Source organism: Zygosaccharomyces rouxii, assembly GCF_000026365.1.
Source record: "Zygosaccharomyces rouxii strain CBS732 chromosome C complete sequence".
Lineage (NCBI taxonomy): Eukaryota > Fungi > Ascomycota > Saccharomycetes > Saccharomycetales > Saccharomycetaceae > Zygosaccharomyces > Zygosaccharomyces rouxii.
Genome location: NC_012992.1, coordinates 478,931 through 497,933, shown reverse-complemented (window position 1 = coordinate 497,933; position 19,003 = coordinate 478,931). Strand labels below are relative to the sequence as shown.

The following is a 19,003-nucleotide window of genomic DNA, read 5'->3' as shown; positions in this document are numbered from 1 at the left end:
ATAAAAAGCTTTAGATCCAATTAGACATGTCTCAGAAGATTATTCTACCGAGTACATCTGACGATGGTATTTATACCCCGAGTGATGGCTATGAATACACCATTGGACCCAAACAATCACTACCGAATGAAGCCAATGCAACACCAACACCATCAAGGATATATTCAGATTCTTTAATGCATCGTAAGCAGGAAGTCTCACTATCAGCCATGGCATTTCTTTTCCAAGAGATGATTGCTACTATCCACAGGGCAAGTAGCAGTGCACAGGATTTTGAAACTAGACTCAATGGGTACGGTTATGGTATTGGTACTAGACTGGTAGAATTACTAAATTTGAGAAATTCCGTGCCTCCAAATTATTCTAAATCTTCAACCTCCAATTTTTTATCCAATTCAAGCAGTGCATCAATAAATGAGTCTCATGGATCTAGTGGTACTGGCACGGGAACAATATCTTCAGCGTCAGATCATACTCATTACCATGAGAATGGGACAGAGTCGTTAGCGGCTGTGATTAATAACATGAGACCAAGAGATTTGAAAATTTTAGACATCTTGCAGTTCGTCCATGGTACCATGTGGACTTATCTGTTTGGACATGCAAGTGATGATTTGGTTAAATCATCAGAAAGGGATAATGAATATATGATCGTTGATAATTTACCGATGTTAACACAATTCATACCAGCTGGCAGGTCCTGCGATTACTTCACTTGTGGTATAATTCAAGGCTTTCTCGATAGCGCCGAATTCCCATGTCGTGTATCAGCTCATTCAATGCCTCAAGGTGAACTAGATCAGAGGACTGTTTATCTAATTCAATTCGACAGACACGTCCTTGAGAGGGACAATCTAAGATTTGGTCCTTAATCTTATATACGTATATGGATATATATGTATATACGCTTATGTATATGTATTGGCGCATACGGGTTTATATGCAAGAGTTAGACTCCTTAACAACACTCCTTAGGTATAAAAGACTGAGTAAGAAAGGGAAAAGACCATGCAGAGAAAAAGGTTTAAGCTGGTTAAGGCTAACGATTCCGTTAAACCGTTGCATCAAAGATCTACTAATGTTAAAACACCCTCGGCTGAGACTAGGGTTAAACAGCCGCCAAAGAGATCAATTGATCAAAGTTCACATCGAACAAAGAAAAGAAAAAAGGAATCCCATCCTGTAACAGATGACATTGGAGAAACCGTGTTTGAAAACGATCATGTCCAGTTAAAATTCAGTGAACCGTCCCCTAGAGCCGTATCGCCACCTAGGCGGCTAGACAAGATTGTAGAAGAAGGTTATTCTTTACAATTAGATGATTTCGATCAGCCGCCGGAATCTACCTCTACCCCAGTAAACGGTAGTAGAGACTCTAGAGGACGGTCTCCCTTAACTTACAACGGTTTCACAGACGACTTTCCTCTACACAGCAAGTATTTAGAGCAGCAGCAGCAGCAGCAGCAGCAACATATGTTTTCCTATATGCCCTTTGGATTTATACCACAATACCAGTTCCCATCAACATTCCCCATGGGCTATAATAACGGTATTTTGCCTGCACAAACAATTGGACCATCGATGGGTGCTCAATTTCCAATACCCATGGGATTCCCCATGAACTACCCACTCCCACAACCAACTATGATGGATCCATATATGAGGAATTATGTGTATGGCTCAGGAAGTCAAAACTCAAGCTATAAATCTAGTGGTGGAGATGCAACTTATCGTGGAAGTGAATAAAGTGGAGGGAAGTAATCGCTAGTACAGAAGGAAAAGATGTATATTACTGACATTCGGCGGCTAAAGTACGTGATGATGATCTTTCGGTTTACATATACGAAATATTCCTTTCTGTCGCTGCGTCAGCGTAACCTGTCGTCCAAATATTGAAATAAAACGTAAAAAAATAAAAAGAAGACAAATATTTGCATCATAAGCTATCTGGAAGCAGGAATTGGGAGATACGCATTATCCTCTTCTTCGTCTTTTCCGCTATAGCCCTTATATCTCCCTCCGACAGCTATGCTCAGCATTTCCACTATCATTTAAAAAAAAAAAAAAAAAATAAAGCCTACCTCACACAAGCAACACTGTATTTTCTAGCTAGAGTAAGCTTGGATACTCGAAAACATTTAGTGGCCCAAATATCTGAACACAGGTGTCTGATACACCTTTATGAAATTTCCACCTCTCGGCCCGCATCCGTTAAACTAAGGCCGAAATGCCTCCGTACTCCGCTTGTAAGGCTTGAAGACGCGGGAGACATCAGAAGCCCATCTTTGAATATAAGAAGGCCCGTTGATCAAAGAAAGTGCGTTGAATTCCTACCTTATTGGAATGGCTCAAGAAAATTGAATTCTGTGCTGTACTACATGGCGACATTAGAATCCGCTATTACGGGTGCAGTGGCATCATCTCTGGCTAATATTGCTGTTTATCCCTTAGATTTGGCAAAGACACTGGTTCAAACTCAGTTGAAAGAGGAGCATACCAAAAAGAGTTCAGGTAGTGTTACTGACAAACCACAGAATGATTCTAACAACAAAAAAGAGAAAGGTGTTTTTATGGAAAAATCCGAATTGAAATACAAAGATTCTATTGATTGTATTGTAAAGGTTTTTAAGGAACGAGGAATTTCTGGACTTTACAGGGGTATGCCAACGTCAATCCTGGCTAATTTCATACAATCCTTTTGTTATTTCTTTTGGTATACTTTTGTTAGAAGATATTATTTTAGAGTTAAATCTTCGAGAGCTAAAAAATTGGGACAAACTGGTAGGACTAGTTTTAGTACGCTTGAAGAATTGGCATTAGGTGTTGTTGCAGGTGCTACTTCACAACTCTTTACCAATCCAATTTCCATTGTATCCACAAGGCAACAGACTGCAGAAGGTACAAATGAATCTGCATCCCTAACATCGGTTATAAAACAGATTTACAAGGAACACCAAGGTGATATTACAGGTTTTTGGAAGGGTCTCAAAGTATCACTAGTTCTTTGTATCAATCCATCTATTACTTTCGCATCGTATCAAAAATTGAAGACATTTTTGTTTAGTACAGAGGAATTGATTGGCGGTAAAAATGATGAATTGGGTGCATTACAAAATTTTATACTAGGGGTTTTATCCAAAATGATTTCAACCCTGTTCACCCAACCATTGATTGTTGCAAAAGCATCATTACAAAGAACGGGTTCCAAATTCCGTTCTTTCCAACAAGTTATTTGCTACTTGTATCAACATGAAGGATTATTAGCCTTATGGAAGGGCATCAGGCCTCAATTGGCAAAAGGTATAATAGTACAAGGTCTACTCTTTATGTTCAAAGGTGAACTAACCAAGATTTTGCACAGGGCTATTTTCTTACAGTCAAATGTTTTCTTGCGCAAGCGTTCAATAGCAATATAGATAGTTTTACGTATCACCTCTACTTATTAAAACTCATATCTGTCACCAACAACTTTGAACTCCTTCAAGAAATCGCCAATCTTGTTAAATTCAGTTTCAGTGATCTTTGTCTTTGAATCGTTGAAATTCTCCTCAACTTTCTTCCTATCGGAACCACTTGGAATTGGTACAATATGAGTCTTGGAATATTCCCTACCGTTTAGGGCTTTAATCCAACCTAGCGCCACCTGTGGTAAAGTAATTGGATTAGATGCAGGTCTTTGATCCACAATCTCCTTTTGCAAAAATTCAGTCAAGATTAAATTGTGTTGTAGGGAGTCACCTCTAAATCTTTTAACTAATGAACGGAAATCACCATCCTTGAAAGAGGAATCTCTCTTAATCGAACCAGTCAATAACCCTCTGCCCAGTGGTGAGTAAGCAACGATAATCAAACCCAAATCGTTACAGATGGATGCAATACCATTGTGTAAGATATCGGTACTAAACAGGGATAATTCAACTTCCACGCAGACTAAATACTTAGCCCAATCCTTATGAATGGCAATAATTTCATCTTTGTCCACTTCACTCAACGAAATACCATCAATGACTCCCTTATCCACTAGCGATGCCATAGCTTCAAAGGATTCACGAGGATATGCACCACCAAGGGATTTATCCAGTCTTGCGACTTCATAAATTTCCAAATGGGTACCTAAGTGTTCAACACATTTTTCTACACTGGCAATCACATCTTCAGATTTACCCTTTGGTGTAAAAGTCGTTGCATCTATAGCACCTTTACAACTGATAATAACGTGCGAACGCAATTCGGGTTTGGCGTCGAAAAAAGACTTGACCAATTTCAAGTTGGAATAATCTGGTCCATAGAATTCACCAACATTAAAGAAAGCCTTAACACCGCTAGCCTGAGCCAATCCTATGACACATTGCATAGCATCCCAAGCTTGTTCCTTAGGAACTGGAGTTGGTCTCCATGTTAAACTCATTAAACCATAACCAGTATGCAATTGCTTCAAATCCTTTCTTAACTGTTCGACTCTTGACATTTTTTTTTCTTTTTTGGTATATTACTAGTAAATTTCCCTGGTCCCTTAGAATTGGGTATTCTTGAGCTTGAATTTAGCATAATATCTGGGACCTTTATATGTTTTGGTCTTCGTTTCTTTTTCAAAAAATTCCGCCGAAGTCCGTTGTAATACGGTCGACAAGCCCAAAAGTTAAGAACAGTTGGAAACATAAAGAAGGCCTCAACCACTCAAAGCCACTTATCCCGGATAAGTGACGTTATGCCTCTTTTCTTATTTGAATATAATATGGGATAGCAATTTGGGGCATTGTTGATGTAAATGCAATAGGTTTCTCACTGGGATTGAAATTGAAGTTCAAGCTGTTAATTGGCCCTTCGCAATAGTGATCCTTCTTTCTCTGCTGGCTTCTTAGTCTACCCTAATACCGTATTTCAACCTCTGTCACTAATCTTTGCATTCTCACGGTAACTCAAATATTGTTATATCTTAGTGGTTCTCTATTTAGCCTAGAATTTCAAGTATTATCAACACGCATAAACAATTGCCACATCAATAATAAAGCACTTATCTTTTGAGCTTTCCCTCAATCTTCCTTCTTTTAAACACTTCTTGACAGTGGTTTGTAGTTTACTACATAAACGCGTCACTCTAGCCGCCCGGATAGATTTTGAACATTTATTTAAACAAATCGTAATTCTACAAATATTTTATTATACACCCAGCGAGCCGCTAGTTGTCGTAATATTAGTTTTCTTAATGATAAGAGGCTGTCTTGTTTCGACTGCTGCTAGATTTTAGTAGAGTCTTGAAACCGTTGCAGAGTTGAATAACACTTGGATAATTGTAATTGACCAAGAAAAATCCTGTATGAGTCAATTTTACGTTCCAAGTGTACAACTTACTCTGTGCATTTAATTTGAACATTAGGTAAAACCAGCCTGGATGGTTGTGGTTGAAACAAAAATGGTAAACGGATCTGTTAGGATTTACCTTGGAGTAGTCTTCCACGAACTTTACTACATCCTTCATGTTTCCGCTCTTGAACTTTTCATTGGAGGTGATCTCATTGAGCAATCTAATCTTATTTTGCAAATATTCCACAATAATTTGATCCAAATCGTGATACCTCTGTTGTTCTACTACAAGAACTCTACCCAATGCTAGTGGGTTCTCCTTCTCCAACTCTTGAACGTCAATGTGTTGGAACAAATCCTTGTCGAGCTTCCATGTTATCACCAAATGATCATCACCACGAGAAGATTGTCTGATGACGAAATCCCCACGTTCTTTACTTCTCAAGTAATCTTCAGCTTGCTTACCATTGAAGGGGAAATAGTATGGATGATTGATCACACGGTGTGTTCTCTTGGCACGAGCCTCCTGCATCGTAATCTTCTTCTCTACCTCTGAATCTTCTAATTCTTGTTTCAGATCCCAAATGGATGGATCTTTGCTAAAATTGATAGGCACGTATTGGTGTCTGATGTCATGCTCTAGGAGTGAGACTTCTGCTAAAATGTTCTCGTAATCTATAAATACAACTTTGGCTGGATAGGTCTTACCAATTTCATAAATGTCTCCGGGTGGTCTCTTAAACTGTGTTCCCGCATGGTGTTGAGCATTGACAACACATTCCACTTGAGAATTGGTAATACACATAATATCATTATGTCTAAACCTTTCCACACGAACGGGTACGATACAACCTTTGAAGAATGATTTCTCAGTTTCACCTGTCAAACTCTGGAAAATTTCTTCGCCGTGTAATGGATGGAAATCATTCCTTAATTCTTCAAATCCATCTAATAATTCTAGAACGATGGTGTTCAAGTTGTTCAATTTACGTTGACCCGTATTCTTCTCCAAATCTTCCGCGTATTGTTCCAGATTTAGGGATTCCAACTTGGATCTACGATCAGTATCTTCTCTTAGAATGTCAATAAATTCACTCATTGTTCCTTGTCCCTCCTTCTCTGCGATGGCATCAGGATCAGATTCTAATGCATCTGCTGCCACTTTGGTAGCCAAATGATAATCTTCTGGATGAATTCTCGTATTATCCAATTGATCGTGTTCCAGATCTTCGTACTTCTGCCTCTTTTCATTCCATGAGATGTATAGGAAACCCGCAGAATTCATGAAAATCGTCTTGTGTAAGATGTTGTGGGTAATTAACTGTTGGCGCGCCAGTAGAGGTTCGTTCAACCTGTGAAGAGACTCCAAAAAGTCAATCGCCTTACGTTTACCAAACCCAGAAATGTACTGCAAGGCGCTAGCATAGTATGGATTATCAGTAGCCTTGTTAACTTCCACACCAACCAGATTAACGATATCCACAAAAGCAGTCTCTAGAACCCTTAGAAGTGAGTCTCGGGGCACTAGCGATTGAGTTGGATGAATAGCAAGCGATCCCAACTCCTCCAGGGTTAGGTTAGCATACTCCAGCAGTGGAGAGTGCAAATAACGAGCCAGCGCTATACAATATTTCACTAGCGGAGGTTTGTTTGGGAATTCTTGATTACCACGTTCAGAACTTTGATATCTAATGGCGACTTCGTCTTCCACATAAACCACTGGAATGGTATGGCCCCTGTTGTCGATGATTTGTTTCTTGTGAACCACTTCTTGTAATCTCTTATATAGTTTTTGAGTCTTGGGGTTTGGACCATTGATACCAATGACATTAGGCTGACAATTCTGTATAATGGTATCTAGAGTGTCTTCAAACTTTTGTGGGTTATTCCTGTCAAAGGGGTTGTCCACGATCTTGAAATCTCTCACAAAATCACTCTTACGATTCACAAATACTGCTATAATAGCATCTGAACCAAATCTACCTTGGCCTGCAGTCAATGTCAGTACCTTAGGAATCTTAGGATCCTTAGGATTAGGAATGTATGGTGCTTGATCCAATTTAGTCATTAGCTTGTGGCGAATAGTCTTAGTGACCAGTTTCTCACAAGTCTTGGATAAATCGTCCTTAATCTCTCCAGAAATATCTGCAAAGATTTGATCCATCGCCTGGACAAAAGCAGATTTACGGAAGTTATTCCATTCTGTAGCCAATTGGGATGTATTGGTAGTTTCCAAGACCACTTGGAACATGTGCTCTACGTAATGGGCTTGTGAAGTCATGTGTAATTTAACACCTAACAAGTTGAAAGATTCTGCCTCCAACATTCTTAAGAAAACATCAGGATCTCTTTGGAAGTGCATAGGCGTTCTGTTGATAGCATATTTGATGTCTTCATAAATTGAGCCTCTTTGAATTTCACGTTTACCCTTAGAGGTCAACACCACATCGGCCAAGTAGTACTTGTAGAAATCAGATCTGACTTTTTCCCTCATTTTGGTGTTTTTAGATATTTCCAATGCGTAGTACTTTTTTACAGTGTCAAGGGCAAGCTTGGTATTAGATGTAAAAACTTGAAGATCGGCAGTATTGGAATTTAGGATAGATTCGACGACTTCTTGAGGAGTCATGTTTGGATGGTCCACAGCTACGTGAATTTGGTGTTGTGCATTGACATTTTCGCCGATTTGCTCCGCAGTGATACCAACGTCAGTAATTGCTTGATAAAGAGAACTTGCCTTGAATTTCTCATAACTGGAATTCTTGAGGTGCTTCTTGCCTGTTTTCTTCAAAAGACCATCGTTAATCTCATGGGCATATTTGAATTCCAGATAGTTGTAGATGTCTTGCAAGGAGTTAAGTTCTGCACTGGAGCCTGTCGTTTGGTTTTGGAAGTACTCATCCACCACCGAATCTTCGACATTTAGCTCTTCATAAAATCTTTTGACATAATCTCTCTTGTTTATTATACTGTGGAATTCAATATCCAGTTGAACGATATCCCACAGATCATCCTCTGTGAGAACGAATCCATCGGCATCCCTAGATGAAATATAATTACGACGGTATGCATAGATGAAAGGAACCTCTAAATTTTCTTGTACAATGAATTGAATGGCATTACCAACACACTCTCTGAATTCGGTCAAATCGTAATTGGGGGCAAAATTTTTATCCACGGCAATCTTATCGCTAATCCAGTTCTTTTCCAATTCTTGATCCTCAGATGCCAATTCGCTGTAATTTGCCAAACCGCTTCTCAATTCTTGATACCTCTCAGGAATATCAGTCTTTCTAATAACCATGTCTTCATCTGTTAGCAAGTTCCTCTTCAAATCCTGCAAATCGTAAATATCTTTTAATGTTATCTTTTTCTTTGCAGGTTTGGTACCACCACCATTTTCGTCACCTTCGCCTGCACCCTCAGTATCCACGGCATCGCCATCTTCTATATTACCTTCATCCAATTCTTCATTTTCGATCTCAAGAGCCCAATCGTAATCATGACCATCACCGAAGATATCGTACATTTCATCAATCTTATCAGAAGAAAGACCCGTTACGTGAACAGGTTGCTTCATCCTCTGCTCTCTAAGCATTTTCCTTTCTTGAATTCTCTGCTGTCTTGTCTCCTCGTCCTCATCAGAAAAGTCATCTTCTTCAATGAAATCGTCCAATTCATCCATCATACCACCTTTATGAGGACCGTGACTTCCTTTACGATCTTCCTCTTCGTCTCTAGAGCCTCTTTCGTCACTACGTCTCTCATCATCATATCCATCTTGCTCTTGTTCTTCTTCATCTGAAAAGAAATCCTCTAGTTTCGACTCTGTAGCTTCTCTAGAATTGGATGCAGATCCTTCATCCTTTGTCTCCTCTTGACCCGCTCTTTTCAATCTTTTCAATTTTCCGGAACTGGCTTGGTCATTCCCACGTTTGACACCTGCATTCTCCATTAAAAGATCTAAATCATCCTCAGAAAGTCTACCGTCATCGTCATTTTGTTCCCTAGCTCTTCTATGCTTTCTTCTCTTCTTAGAACCTTTACCTGTGACTACATCTTCATCCTCATCATCTACAATAAATCCTTCTTGTACTTTTCTAGCTTCGTCTGCATCGTCTTCACCTTCCTCATCATCTGAAGAATCAAAAACGTCTTCACCTTCTTCTTCGTCACTAGGTGGTTTGTCCTCATCACCATTAGCAATCACATCTTCTTCACGAGAAGCCACAGGCTCCCTTTCCTTTTCATCCACCTGAGACATCTAAATGTAGGTAGGCGTCTTGTGGAATCCAATTCAATTACCTTGGTCTTACCAAAGATTATTACTTCTTTCTCTACTTGTAGTTGTATTCTTAGTTTTATATAGTCGGCAAGTATACGTTAAAAAAATAAAAAAAATAAAAAGCCAACTTAAAGCGCTCGTGAGCAATGATAAATTATGTAGGGCTATAAGGTTATAGTAGTATGCAGTAGTAAAAAAAATAGTTATCATTTTTATTATTATCATTACTAGTATTACTATTAGAATTATTATGAGAATTACATAAGACCTGATTATGCTATGAACAAGCTCTATTCTTCTTTATCCTTCTTCTCTCGATCCGTTATCTTCATTACCTGAATTTTTCTGCTGGTAATAAATTGGCATCCATATTACCAGCTTGTTCGTTCCATCTAGCGTTCTCCGAAATTTCGTTTTCTAATTGAGTCTCTGCCTCGTTTTCACGTTTGGTGATACCTTCACCATTAGTACAACAACAGTTATCATTGTTTTCTTCTTTGGTAGAATCGCTTTCTCCTACATGCGTTTGAGTTTGTGCCAATTTCTCGCCTTCATTTGAAGTCGAAGGAACGGCTGAATCAGCATGTCTTCCACACTTACAATTACCATAACCGGGACAGGTACGAGCACTTTTAATCTGTCTTTGAATCTCCCAACGACGTAAAGTGCAAATTTTGCATCTATTGAAAAAGACTTCTGCCAGCGCTAAGCCGGTTATCACTGCAAACACATAAGTAAGCACATAGGTCATTGCTACCAACATTAGCATGTAGATTAGCATTGTAGAACAAAATGTTAGGATGGCTCTAATGAAATCATGGAAAAGATCCATCCACGAAGGACAAAATAGATCGAACATGAAATTTGGCATCTTGGGTAAAGACCCCAATGCTTCGTCACCTTGAGACATTACATCCTTAGATTCTTGTGGAGCATCTGACTTACTCCAGTTTTTGAACCAATGAACTTCGAGGCACCAGCTCAAATAGTTTAGAAATTTGTAAACAAATGCCGTTACCACGATTAATAAGAATATACCAAATTGTTTACCATTAGAATTGGCATGCAATCCCTTGAATAACACCGGATAGTCTTGGTAGGTTGGTGTTAACCAAGAATTCATCATCTTATGACTTCCCATGTCCATACCAGTAGGCATGGGCATGTTGCTGCTCATGCTCATGCTCATGCTTCCTGACATGGGCATACTAGAACTGGCCGAACTTGGCATACTCATACTACTGTCCATGTGGCTCATTCCGCTCATAGTGTGATGTTCGTGCATCCCAGACATACTGCTCATGCTCATACTGCTCATGCCCATACTTCCAGAATTCATATTCATCTCGAATTGACCTGTCTTAACTCAATTCCTTCTAAGTAGTGCTGTTTCCCTTTACTTTCATGTATCGCGAGGTACTCAGATCTTTTCCAATTCATCTTATCTTATATATCGTTTCACAATGCTCTATTTGCTCATGGTAGAATCTCTTGAACTGCTCGACAATTTTCTTGTATTGAGCATAAATCTTGGACAACCCGAAAAGAAAAAATCGAGATAAAATAAACGTGCACCTAGCAACCAACAATAGAAACAATACGCGCGCTTATGAGCTAATGGCGTCAACTATTGAGGAATGAAGAGGAAGTATCATTACCGAAATGGTGGCCTACCACTGTATGTTCTCCTGCTTTGTCGTAACTGCGAACCTTCACCGTTTCTTGAGTCCAAAGATCTTCTATTTGACGGTGAATTTTGAGAATTATTATTACTAATGAGTCTAGTAGCCCCTCCTCCCAGTGACATTCTTGGTCCTTGAGATCTACGAGAGGAGCCGAATTCATTGTTTTCTAGATCCGTGGAAGAAATGCTATTGCGTATGGTGTGTAAAATGGATTTTCTTCGTAGTTTACTAGCATTACTAGGTCGCGGCTTGGATATTTCATGACGAGAAAGACCGTTTATCATTGGATTAGACACAAATGAGGCCTCGCTTGCATTCTCATCTTCGCTATCTTGTTCAATGGGCCCATATGTTTTCTGTCGAGGTAATCTTGAAGGAGGGGGTGCAAATACGGATGAATTCCTTCGGGCTTGTGGTGGTGGTGGTGGTGGTGCTTTTAGGGGCGCCTGTGGAAGTAATTTTGGCTGTTCCTGTAAATCGTTACTCTTGGATTTGTTCCTGTAGGTATTCAATTGATCCAAAAGTGACTTCCTCTCTTTTCTAATACCTTCTAACCGCTTGGTAGTTTGTAATTCTTCTTCGATATCGTGAGAGACATGGGGAAAATCTACGCACCACGAATTGCACATCAATCCATATAGGAGAGCCCCCAATGATTCGTTCAAATCCACCAAACTCTCATGGATGAAATTTAACTGTGTAAAATTGGCATCTAGGGTAATCATAGAATCGCTAAACTCTCTAATCTGTGGTAAAATAAACTCTTGTACTATGGATTCTCCGTCGTCAATTGTACCTGCACCCCCACCTAAGCGGTTGTTTTTTCCACTAGAACCAGATCCACCATCTAATGTACCACCAAGAGAAGACCTTCTGGACTCAGGATTGCTCGTTATAGACAGTCTGTATTCTGTAGCAGATCTTCTAACTGGCTTTTGCCGCTCTTGGCTCATCGGAGGATTCACAATGATCTATATCGATTAGTGTTAGTTCGTCGTGGATTTGTTGATGGTGAGCGGTCGACAAGGTATTTCGGATTCAATATGTTTACTCTTCACGTTAAAGCTATACTTTTTCGTGGAGCGTGATAGTAATAAGCTAAGGTTAAATAGCGGTTAAGTTAATAGTGTTTGAATCAAGCATATGAATTTTTATAAATTATCTGGTGGTTTCTTGAAATTCCCTATGATCAAAATATTTACATAGTCGGGTTATCACAGGGCTAAATATCACATAAATCTCTTGGCATGCCTTAATTTCTCCTTTTTCAATTGGGTTTGCGATATTGCAGATCCCCTTCTGTACTTCTTTAATGCTACTATCAGGAATATAGTACTTAGAAATGACAATCCATACCACGTCACTAAGTACTGTAAATGGTTATTTCTCAAATCGATCTTGGGTTCTTTACCTATGGGAACACCAGCTTGTACAAATTGCCATTCTGTATATTCTCCCAGGGGTTCCAATTGATGTTTCTTTTGTGATGAAGAGTCGTGAGTTTGACTCTCGTTTTTTTTCCAGAATGCCCAAGAACTTGATTTCTTACCTGTGTCGATCTCCTGTTCTTGTGATTCGTCCCATCTATGATCACTTAAATCGTAAACCGCTTGTAAATGCAGAGGGGTTGAGCCTGTAACAGAAGCCATTTCAAGCACATCTGGAACTTGCCATAATCTTGAATTTTGATCCTCTTTTTCCCATTGAAATGATCCTCTTTTACGTGGGACTCTCACCATGCACATGATTTCAGTATTATCACTTGTTGGAACAGACAAATGGTGTAGTTTCCTTAACTGGGGATTGACATTCTCTTCAGAAATCCAACCTCTTTCTACTATTACTTTTTCACCAGTATCTTTCCTCACAAATGGTGTAAATAAAATATACCCTTTCTTACTGTTTCTCACACGAGGTCCAACAAACATCTCTTCTTCATTCACAAAGTGACCCTTGAGTAGCACTTTACGGTATTCCCAATTTTCTGCTAGATCAGGTGTGAACCTCTTGGGTAAGGGTACTGGTGGATAAGTCAATCTACTTTCACATCTGGCAATTAAATTATTCTTCCATTCCAGTCTGCGTACTTGCCAAGTACCCAAATAGAATGATATTACGGGCATAGCAATCATTAATCCTAATGCAATCTTTTTACCAAATCCTCCCCTTTTCCTTTCATGATCGCCGGGAGTCTTGCTTGTTTTAATAGGCTTCCAGTCCACGGTTGACGTCTTGACATTTCTCTTGGCACATAACCTTTTGACTGCAAGTCTTTGAGACGAACCCAAAAGGCCCAGCTGACGTGTAAACATTTCCCTCTCAACTGAACACTGTTTCTCTTCTAAATTAGAACTGTTGCCATCATTTTTAAGTTCTAAAGTTTATGAAGGGCCCTTTAAAGATCATAGAGCTCTACACGTGAATTAATGGGATGCAACCTTGATACAAAGGACCGCAAGGATAACTATGTGGCTTATTTCATGTACATATTAAATTAGGAAATTTTGCGATGGTTGATTAAAACCAGCTTAACTTGGTATTATTATCCCAAATAATATTCTTTGTATTGTAAGTAGGTGAAGGTCTCATGGCACTTAGCGACTCGTTGTGAGCGTACACCGTCGAGCGGTCCTCTAAATCATGCACAACTTTAGAAAGGTCTGCAAACTTCTCAAGCGGGATCTCTCCATCCCAAAATTCTATATGTTTGAGCTTTGTTACTTTAGTCTCTTTGGCCGCATGGGCAAATAGCTCCTTTAGGATGTTCTCCTTTTCTTGAGAAGATGCATCTGGGTTCAGATATAATTTAACAATTAACAAGCTCTCACACCCCCAGTTGTGATGCCATAGAATGTGAGATTTATCCCCCATAACATAACCAAGCGTAAGTGGTACTTGTGGACGATCAATGTGCCTCAATATGAAGAAGTCTCTTGTGTTGAACCACCTGTAAATATCTGCATCTGGTTTAATCGTAAAAATAAATGAATTGGGATCGGCTTTATGCAATTTCAACAAGTTTCTCCTGAACTCTTGATCTTCCAATGAAACCAATGCATCGTAGTCATCATTGTCCACAAACTTACCATCATTTTTGAAAACTGCTCGTTCACAGTATTTATTCAAAAACGCATCTATTTGAGTAATGGTATGCACAGGTACATGCCTCGATTCAAACCCAAATTTCTTGTAGTATTCACCGACTTCACTGTAAAGCGTGAAAGAAAGCTGCTTAATACCTCTGGGTGCATTTGGATTGTCTCTAATAGCATCGTAATATTCCATTAGTTTCTCTACCATACAGCTAGCATAACCTTTACCGCGGTACTCCTTTGGGGTGAAGACACCACCAACACAAATCATTAAATTATGCTCAATATTCCGAGATTCCCCTGGACTAATGAAATACCCCAGTCTGGTTAATGTTTCACAACTGCTCACGATGGTATCGCCATCTTTGAGAGCAAAATATCTGATTCCCAACATGGGAGCCAATTCCGGGAATTCTTCCCTGACTTCAGTGAGCTGATTTTTCCTTGCAATACTAGCCTCTCCCAATATTCTCTCTCTTTCGACATATGATTCTACCGTCAAAGGCCCTTTCCAAGTAGCACTATTTTGAGCATGTGTAGCTCTAATCTCTTGAGGATCAGTGATCCTTTCAAATCTTAAATCCTGAACAGTCATCCTTGGGTCTCAATTTGATGTCGTTAAGTAAAAAGATCTGAGAGAAAACCTTCAGTTACCTTGTTTATATAATACACAATTGGTCTCCAAATGTTTCTCTATCATGCTGCTTCCTCGCCTTTCAAAGTGTACACTTATCTTCCAATGTTGTTTGGTAGCGAGAGAAGGTACCACTAACTTCAAGAGTAAGCGATGTGTATTTTAACCGGTTGCAGCAGGCAACATTACGTTTAACGGTCGTTTAGTATCATGGAAAATTGCACCACAAGGTTGATTGGATAGTTTGCACTACATAGTATTTACATGTTATTCGACATTGGGCTAGAGACTAGATTTGAACCCTTTTGAAAAAATTGATATCCTCAATAACTTTCAAATCAAGTGCAGGCTTTACATCTGTACTCCATTCTTGAAGGTCCCTCTTAGAAGTATCATCATGAGCGAGATTGCCGTAACGATGCCTCAGGCTCTTTGCTAGCATTTTGAATAATTCCGCTAGGATCACGGAACAAAGTCTCAAGGCATCATTACGTGTGCGGAAGCAGCTATATAGTTCCATCGCCAGAATTTTTGGCTTACCATTACTTCTTTCCACTATATCCTTCAGCTCATCTGCTGGAATAGCAAAACCCTTGATCTTCAAGAATGTCTCTAACTGGAGGAAAATCTTTTTATTGATTATATCCTTTTCTGCAATTGAACTCGATATCATGATGGAAATTTTGCTTCTCAGTTTGGAATGAATTGATATGTAATGTTTGAAGAAACTGAGATACTGTTCCAAGGACATTTGAGATATTAGATCATCATCTAAAGCTTCACTCTCTGTGACGAAATCATACTGTTCTTGAATTATTTGAGTTTGTAGTTTCTTGTGTCTCTTCATGGTTTGACTAGATAAGATTTCAGAGTCACCGATTTGAACGTTGGCAACCAATTCACTGAGCAGATCTGCGGGACCTGAGCTCTCATTTGCATCACCACGGCAACCGCCATCGAGTAACTGTAAGTAGCATCGAACGTACTCTTGATGGAATGTCTGTTCATCCAATTTTTGCAATTGAGATTCCAAATACCATAGATATTCGTCAATTTTAGTCTCCAGGTCTAGTGGTGATCCTCCCGACATGATGGTTATATGTAACCCAACGGAGTTAGATAGAAGTCTTAATCCGCCAATGACAAGATACCCTACTTGCCTCTTGTTTCTCAACTCTAATGCAAGATTCAGTGACATTATGAAGACTGTAAAATTCGTTAGAGTAAAGATCATCCTATCGTTGCGTCTACCAGTCTGGATGAAATAGATAATACTATTGTTTGGATCATCCTTTTGACCTCCATGTTGAACACAAGCATTTGTACCAGGTTCCAACATCTTGGTGGTCTCTACAGTAAAAGTTTTGCCCTGTGTCTCATAAATTCCACCGCCTAAATGATGGGTAAAACTCCTATGCAGGTATTCATTGAGCTCATCGGCGCAAGAGAGATCCCCCTGTACAAATAGGCTCAAATATTTCTTTGACCCAAGAAAACTTTGACAAAATTGTTTGAAATTGTCCATATCGATATCCTCTAATGCTTCGAGACGATCTTCAAGGGTCCACATATATTTTTCTAGAACAATGTAAAGGCCAATACTACCGATGTTGGCGCAATTCTCGTTGGCGGCATTCTCATATTTATTTCTAACGAGAATACGAGCCCTTCTTAAGGTTTCTTTGGAAAGAAAATCGGGATCCTGAGATATTCTTTTGATAGTTTCGATGATTGATTTAACAAAGCTGGTCAATTGTTTGGAAAAGCCCGATATCGTGAACCCCAAACGAATGTCACCTTTATTAGAAGTTATTTCGCAAGTAAATCCCAATTTTAATGATGGATAAATTTCAGGTGAGAGCAAGATGAATATTATTTGACCTAAAATTTCCAGATTCATTGTATTGCGTGGACAGGCCTCTAAGTCCAATCCAAAAATTTCAAAGGATACGATGGATTTTAGATGCAATGATGGATCTTCATCATCGGGCATGACCCACATTTCATGATAGCAATTTTGACTTACAAGGTGAGGGACAGGTTTCAATAGGTTATTGTGAATGGTAAAGCTGAGGGGGGCAGATTGGGATTTTTGAGAGGAATCATTCAGGATCTTTTTCAGTTGGGAATAACTTTTGGCTATATCAGGCATGGGGCAATCGAGCTGTGGAATTTTGAAGTTGTAATCGTTATTCCACTCAAGTATGTCCTTGAATGGAATGCCATCGCGCTTAAAATATTCAAATTCATAAAATAAATCAACTTGAAATTCCTGAGATGAAAGCTCTTCTAGCTGAGATTCCCTGCTGTTTCCGGATACCACCACTCGCATATTTGATTGAACCATGAACTGTTTAAGAAAACTTTGGAATTTTATAGCTTGACCTATCCACCAACGATCACTCTCTTTGTTCTCACCATAGTTGCCTATGTTATGATGTTGCTCATCGATCATCATGGGTGAACCTTTGAAGATGTATGCTGGATCCAATGCTTCTAAATCATCTTGCATCAGACTACTCAAATTGACACATTCTTCCATCGGAGAAATTTCTGCATTTTGGTATAGAAATCTGATCAGATCGATACAATTCTGTTTACTCATGAATTGAGCTAATTCTAAAGTATTTTTCTGGGATAAAGCAGGTATAGCTTGCTCGAACAACACTTTTGCAATGTGCGATAAATTTTGGAATCCAGTTCTGGTGAGGTCTAATTCTAAAATCAAATTAGAATTTCCGATAGCCACTTCAGAGACAAAAGCATATGAATAAGTGACCCAACCTTTACTTTGGAGCCAATGACTGAACGAACCTGGAGATTCATCCCCAAACAGTTCGGGCCATAAATGCGTTAATATCTTGATGTCTTTAGAAGTAAACCTAGTGTTCCTTTCCATTGCAGGGAAAATAAATCTAACCGCAGGATTTTTAGAAGATTTTATGAATATAAATTTCTCTTGCTCATCCGATGTAAAGCATAATTGGCCGCGATACTTCGGTAGCCACGTATTTTTTGATATGTTCATTTCTTTGGGATTAACTTCTACCCATTCATTTGAAGATCTCTTCGATTTGGATGGGGATACTGGTGGACTGGGACGATATCTTTGAGGATTATTTTTTATCAGAGAGAACTTAGTGAGCGCTAATTTGGCCAAAGAATGGATCGATTGGGGTCCTCTTAGACATAAAGTCATTTTAGATGCACAAAAGTTCTCCTTAAAATATTCATGAAGTAAATTCTTTAAATTTAGATTCTTTAAATGCGGGATACTGTTTAAAGTGGATATGTTACCAGTAGAAAATCTACTAAAAGGGTGATTACCATTAGCTAACAATCTGGTCGCCTGGTAAAATATTTTGCCCTGGCTTGATAAATTAACGTCATGTTCACTTTCAATGGCGTAAGTCTCCTTGTTAATCAGTGTAGAATTAAACAATGGTTCCGAAAAGAAAGATGCAAAGACGTCCAAAGCTTCATCGAACCCCTCCTGCAAAGAATGGTAGATGTTAGGTAATTCAAAATAAAATGAAGTTTGCTCGCCCGTAGTAAAAGCATTTTGAGAACCCCCATTTTTCATAATCATCTCATGGTAGTAGCCGGGATCTGGATATTTTCTTGACCCTGCAGCTAAAACCATATGTTCACATAGATGAGCTAATCCTGGTATTTCAGATGGATCATTGTGAGAACCACTGGCTACACTTAATGAACAAGCACTTGAATTCTCCGTAGGATCAGAAATCAAAAGGGTTAATAACCCATTTGGCAATTTACACAGCTTGTGTGTTCTTCCTTCGAAGGAAAAAGGTGTGAGGAATGGAATATCATAATATTTCAATTGTTTAGAAACCATTCTCTTTGATTCATCTCTTCAGAGGAGGAAGTGGCAGATATCACAAAATCAATCCAAAATCCCCCTGGCTTATAAACTCAATTTTATTATTCGTGTAAAAGCCTTTGATTTCATATTTGAGTAATTACATGCGTCTTTATGGAG

General features: G+C 39.0%; 10 protein-coding genes across 10 annotated transcripts; 3 read left to right on the top strand and 7 right to left on the bottom strand.

Moving 5' to 3' along the window:
• Nucleotides 1-26: 26 nt before the first annotated feature.
• TRS31 (TRAPP subunit TRS31) lies at nucleotides 27-872 on the top strand (the record flags this gene model as incomplete). The annotated part of the gene is made up of 1 exon (XM_002495890.1): nucleotides 27-872. One exon carries the CDS (start codon nucleotides 27-29, stop codon nucleotides 870-872), a length of 846 nt encoding a protein of 281 aa, XP_002495935.1.
• A 136-nt stretch (nucleotides 873-1,008) lies between these two features.
• SPO13 (Spo13p) lies at nucleotides 1,009-1,746 on the top strand (the record flags this gene model as incomplete). The annotated part of the gene is made up of 1 exon (XM_002495889.1): nucleotides 1,009-1,746. The coding sequence occupies one exon, from the start codon at nucleotides 1,009-1,011 to the stop codon at nucleotides 1,744-1,746; it is 738 nt and encodes a 245-aa protein (XP_002495934.1).
• A 632-nt stretch (nucleotides 1,747-2,378) lies between these two features.
• On the top strand, nucleotides 2,379-3,416 carry ANT1 (Ant1p; the record flags this gene model as incomplete). The annotated part of the gene is made up of 1 exon (XM_002495888.1): nucleotides 2,379-3,416. The coding sequence occupies one exon, from the start codon at nucleotides 2,379-2,381 to the stop codon at nucleotides 3,414-3,416; it is 1,038 nt and encodes a 345-aa protein (XP_002495933.1).
• Nucleotides 3,417-3,442: 26 nt separating this feature from the next.
• ZYRO0C06468g (pyridoxine 4-dehydrogenase) lies at nucleotides 3,443-4,468 on the bottom strand (the record flags this gene model as incomplete). Its single annotated transcript, XM_002495887.1, has 1 exon — nucleotides 3,443-4,468. The coding sequence occupies one exon, from the start codon at nucleotides 4,466-4,468 to the stop codon at nucleotides 3,443-3,445; it is 1,026 nt and encodes a 341-aa protein (XP_002495932.1).
• A 735-nt stretch (nucleotides 4,469-5,203) lies between these two features.
• SPT6 (chromatin-remodeling histone chaperone SPT6) lies at nucleotides 5,204-9,568 on the bottom strand (the record flags this gene model as incomplete). Its single annotated transcript, XM_002495886.1, has 1 exon — nucleotides 5,204-9,568. The coding sequence occupies one exon, from the start codon at nucleotides 9,566-9,568 to the stop codon at nucleotides 5,204-5,206; it is 4,365 nt and encodes a 1,454-aa protein (XP_002495931.1).
• Nucleotides 9,569-9,920: 352 nt separating this feature from the next.
• On the bottom strand, nucleotides 9,921-10,934 carry CTR1 (high-affinity Cu transporter CTR1; the record flags this gene model as incomplete). The annotated part of the gene is made up of 1 exon (XM_002495885.1): nucleotides 9,921-10,934. The coding sequence occupies one exon, from the start codon at nucleotides 10,932-10,934 to the stop codon at nucleotides 9,921-9,923; it is 1,014 nt and encodes a 337-aa protein (XP_002495930.1).
• A 309-nt stretch (nucleotides 10,935-11,243) lies between these two features.
• DAM1 (Dam1p) lies at nucleotides 11,244-12,227 on the bottom strand (the record flags this gene model as incomplete). Its single annotated transcript, XM_002495884.1, has 1 exon — nucleotides 11,244-12,227. One exon carries the CDS (start codon nucleotides 12,225-12,227, stop codon nucleotides 11,244-11,246), a length of 984 nt encoding a protein of 327 aa, XP_002495929.1.
• A 276-nt stretch (nucleotides 12,228-12,503) lies between these two features.
• Nucleotides 12,504-13,586, bottom strand: SHY1 (cytochrome oxidase assembly protein SHY1; the record flags this gene model as incomplete). The annotated part of the gene is made up of 1 exon (XM_002495883.1): nucleotides 12,504-13,586. The coding sequence occupies one exon, from the start codon at nucleotides 13,584-13,586 to the stop codon at nucleotides 12,504-12,506; it is 1,083 nt and encodes a 360-aa protein (XP_002495928.1).
• A 205-nt stretch (nucleotides 13,587-13,791) lies between these two features.
• Nucleotides 13,792-14,961, bottom strand: ZYRO0C06358g (uncharacterized protein; the record flags this gene model as incomplete). The annotated part of the gene is made up of 1 exon (XM_002495882.1): nucleotides 13,792-14,961. The coding sequence occupies one exon, from the start codon at nucleotides 14,959-14,961 to the stop codon at nucleotides 13,792-13,794; it is 1,170 nt and encodes a 389-aa protein (XP_002495927.1).
• Nucleotides 14,962-15,289: 328 nt separating this feature from the next.
• Nucleotides 15,290-18,859, bottom strand: AXL1 (Axl1p; the record flags this gene model as incomplete). Its single annotated transcript, XM_002495881.1, has 1 exon — nucleotides 15,290-18,859. The coding sequence occupies one exon, from the start codon at nucleotides 18,857-18,859 to the stop codon at nucleotides 15,290-15,292; it is 3,570 nt and encodes a 1,189-aa protein (XP_002495926.1).
• Nucleotides 18,860-19,003: the final 144 nt, after the last annotated feature.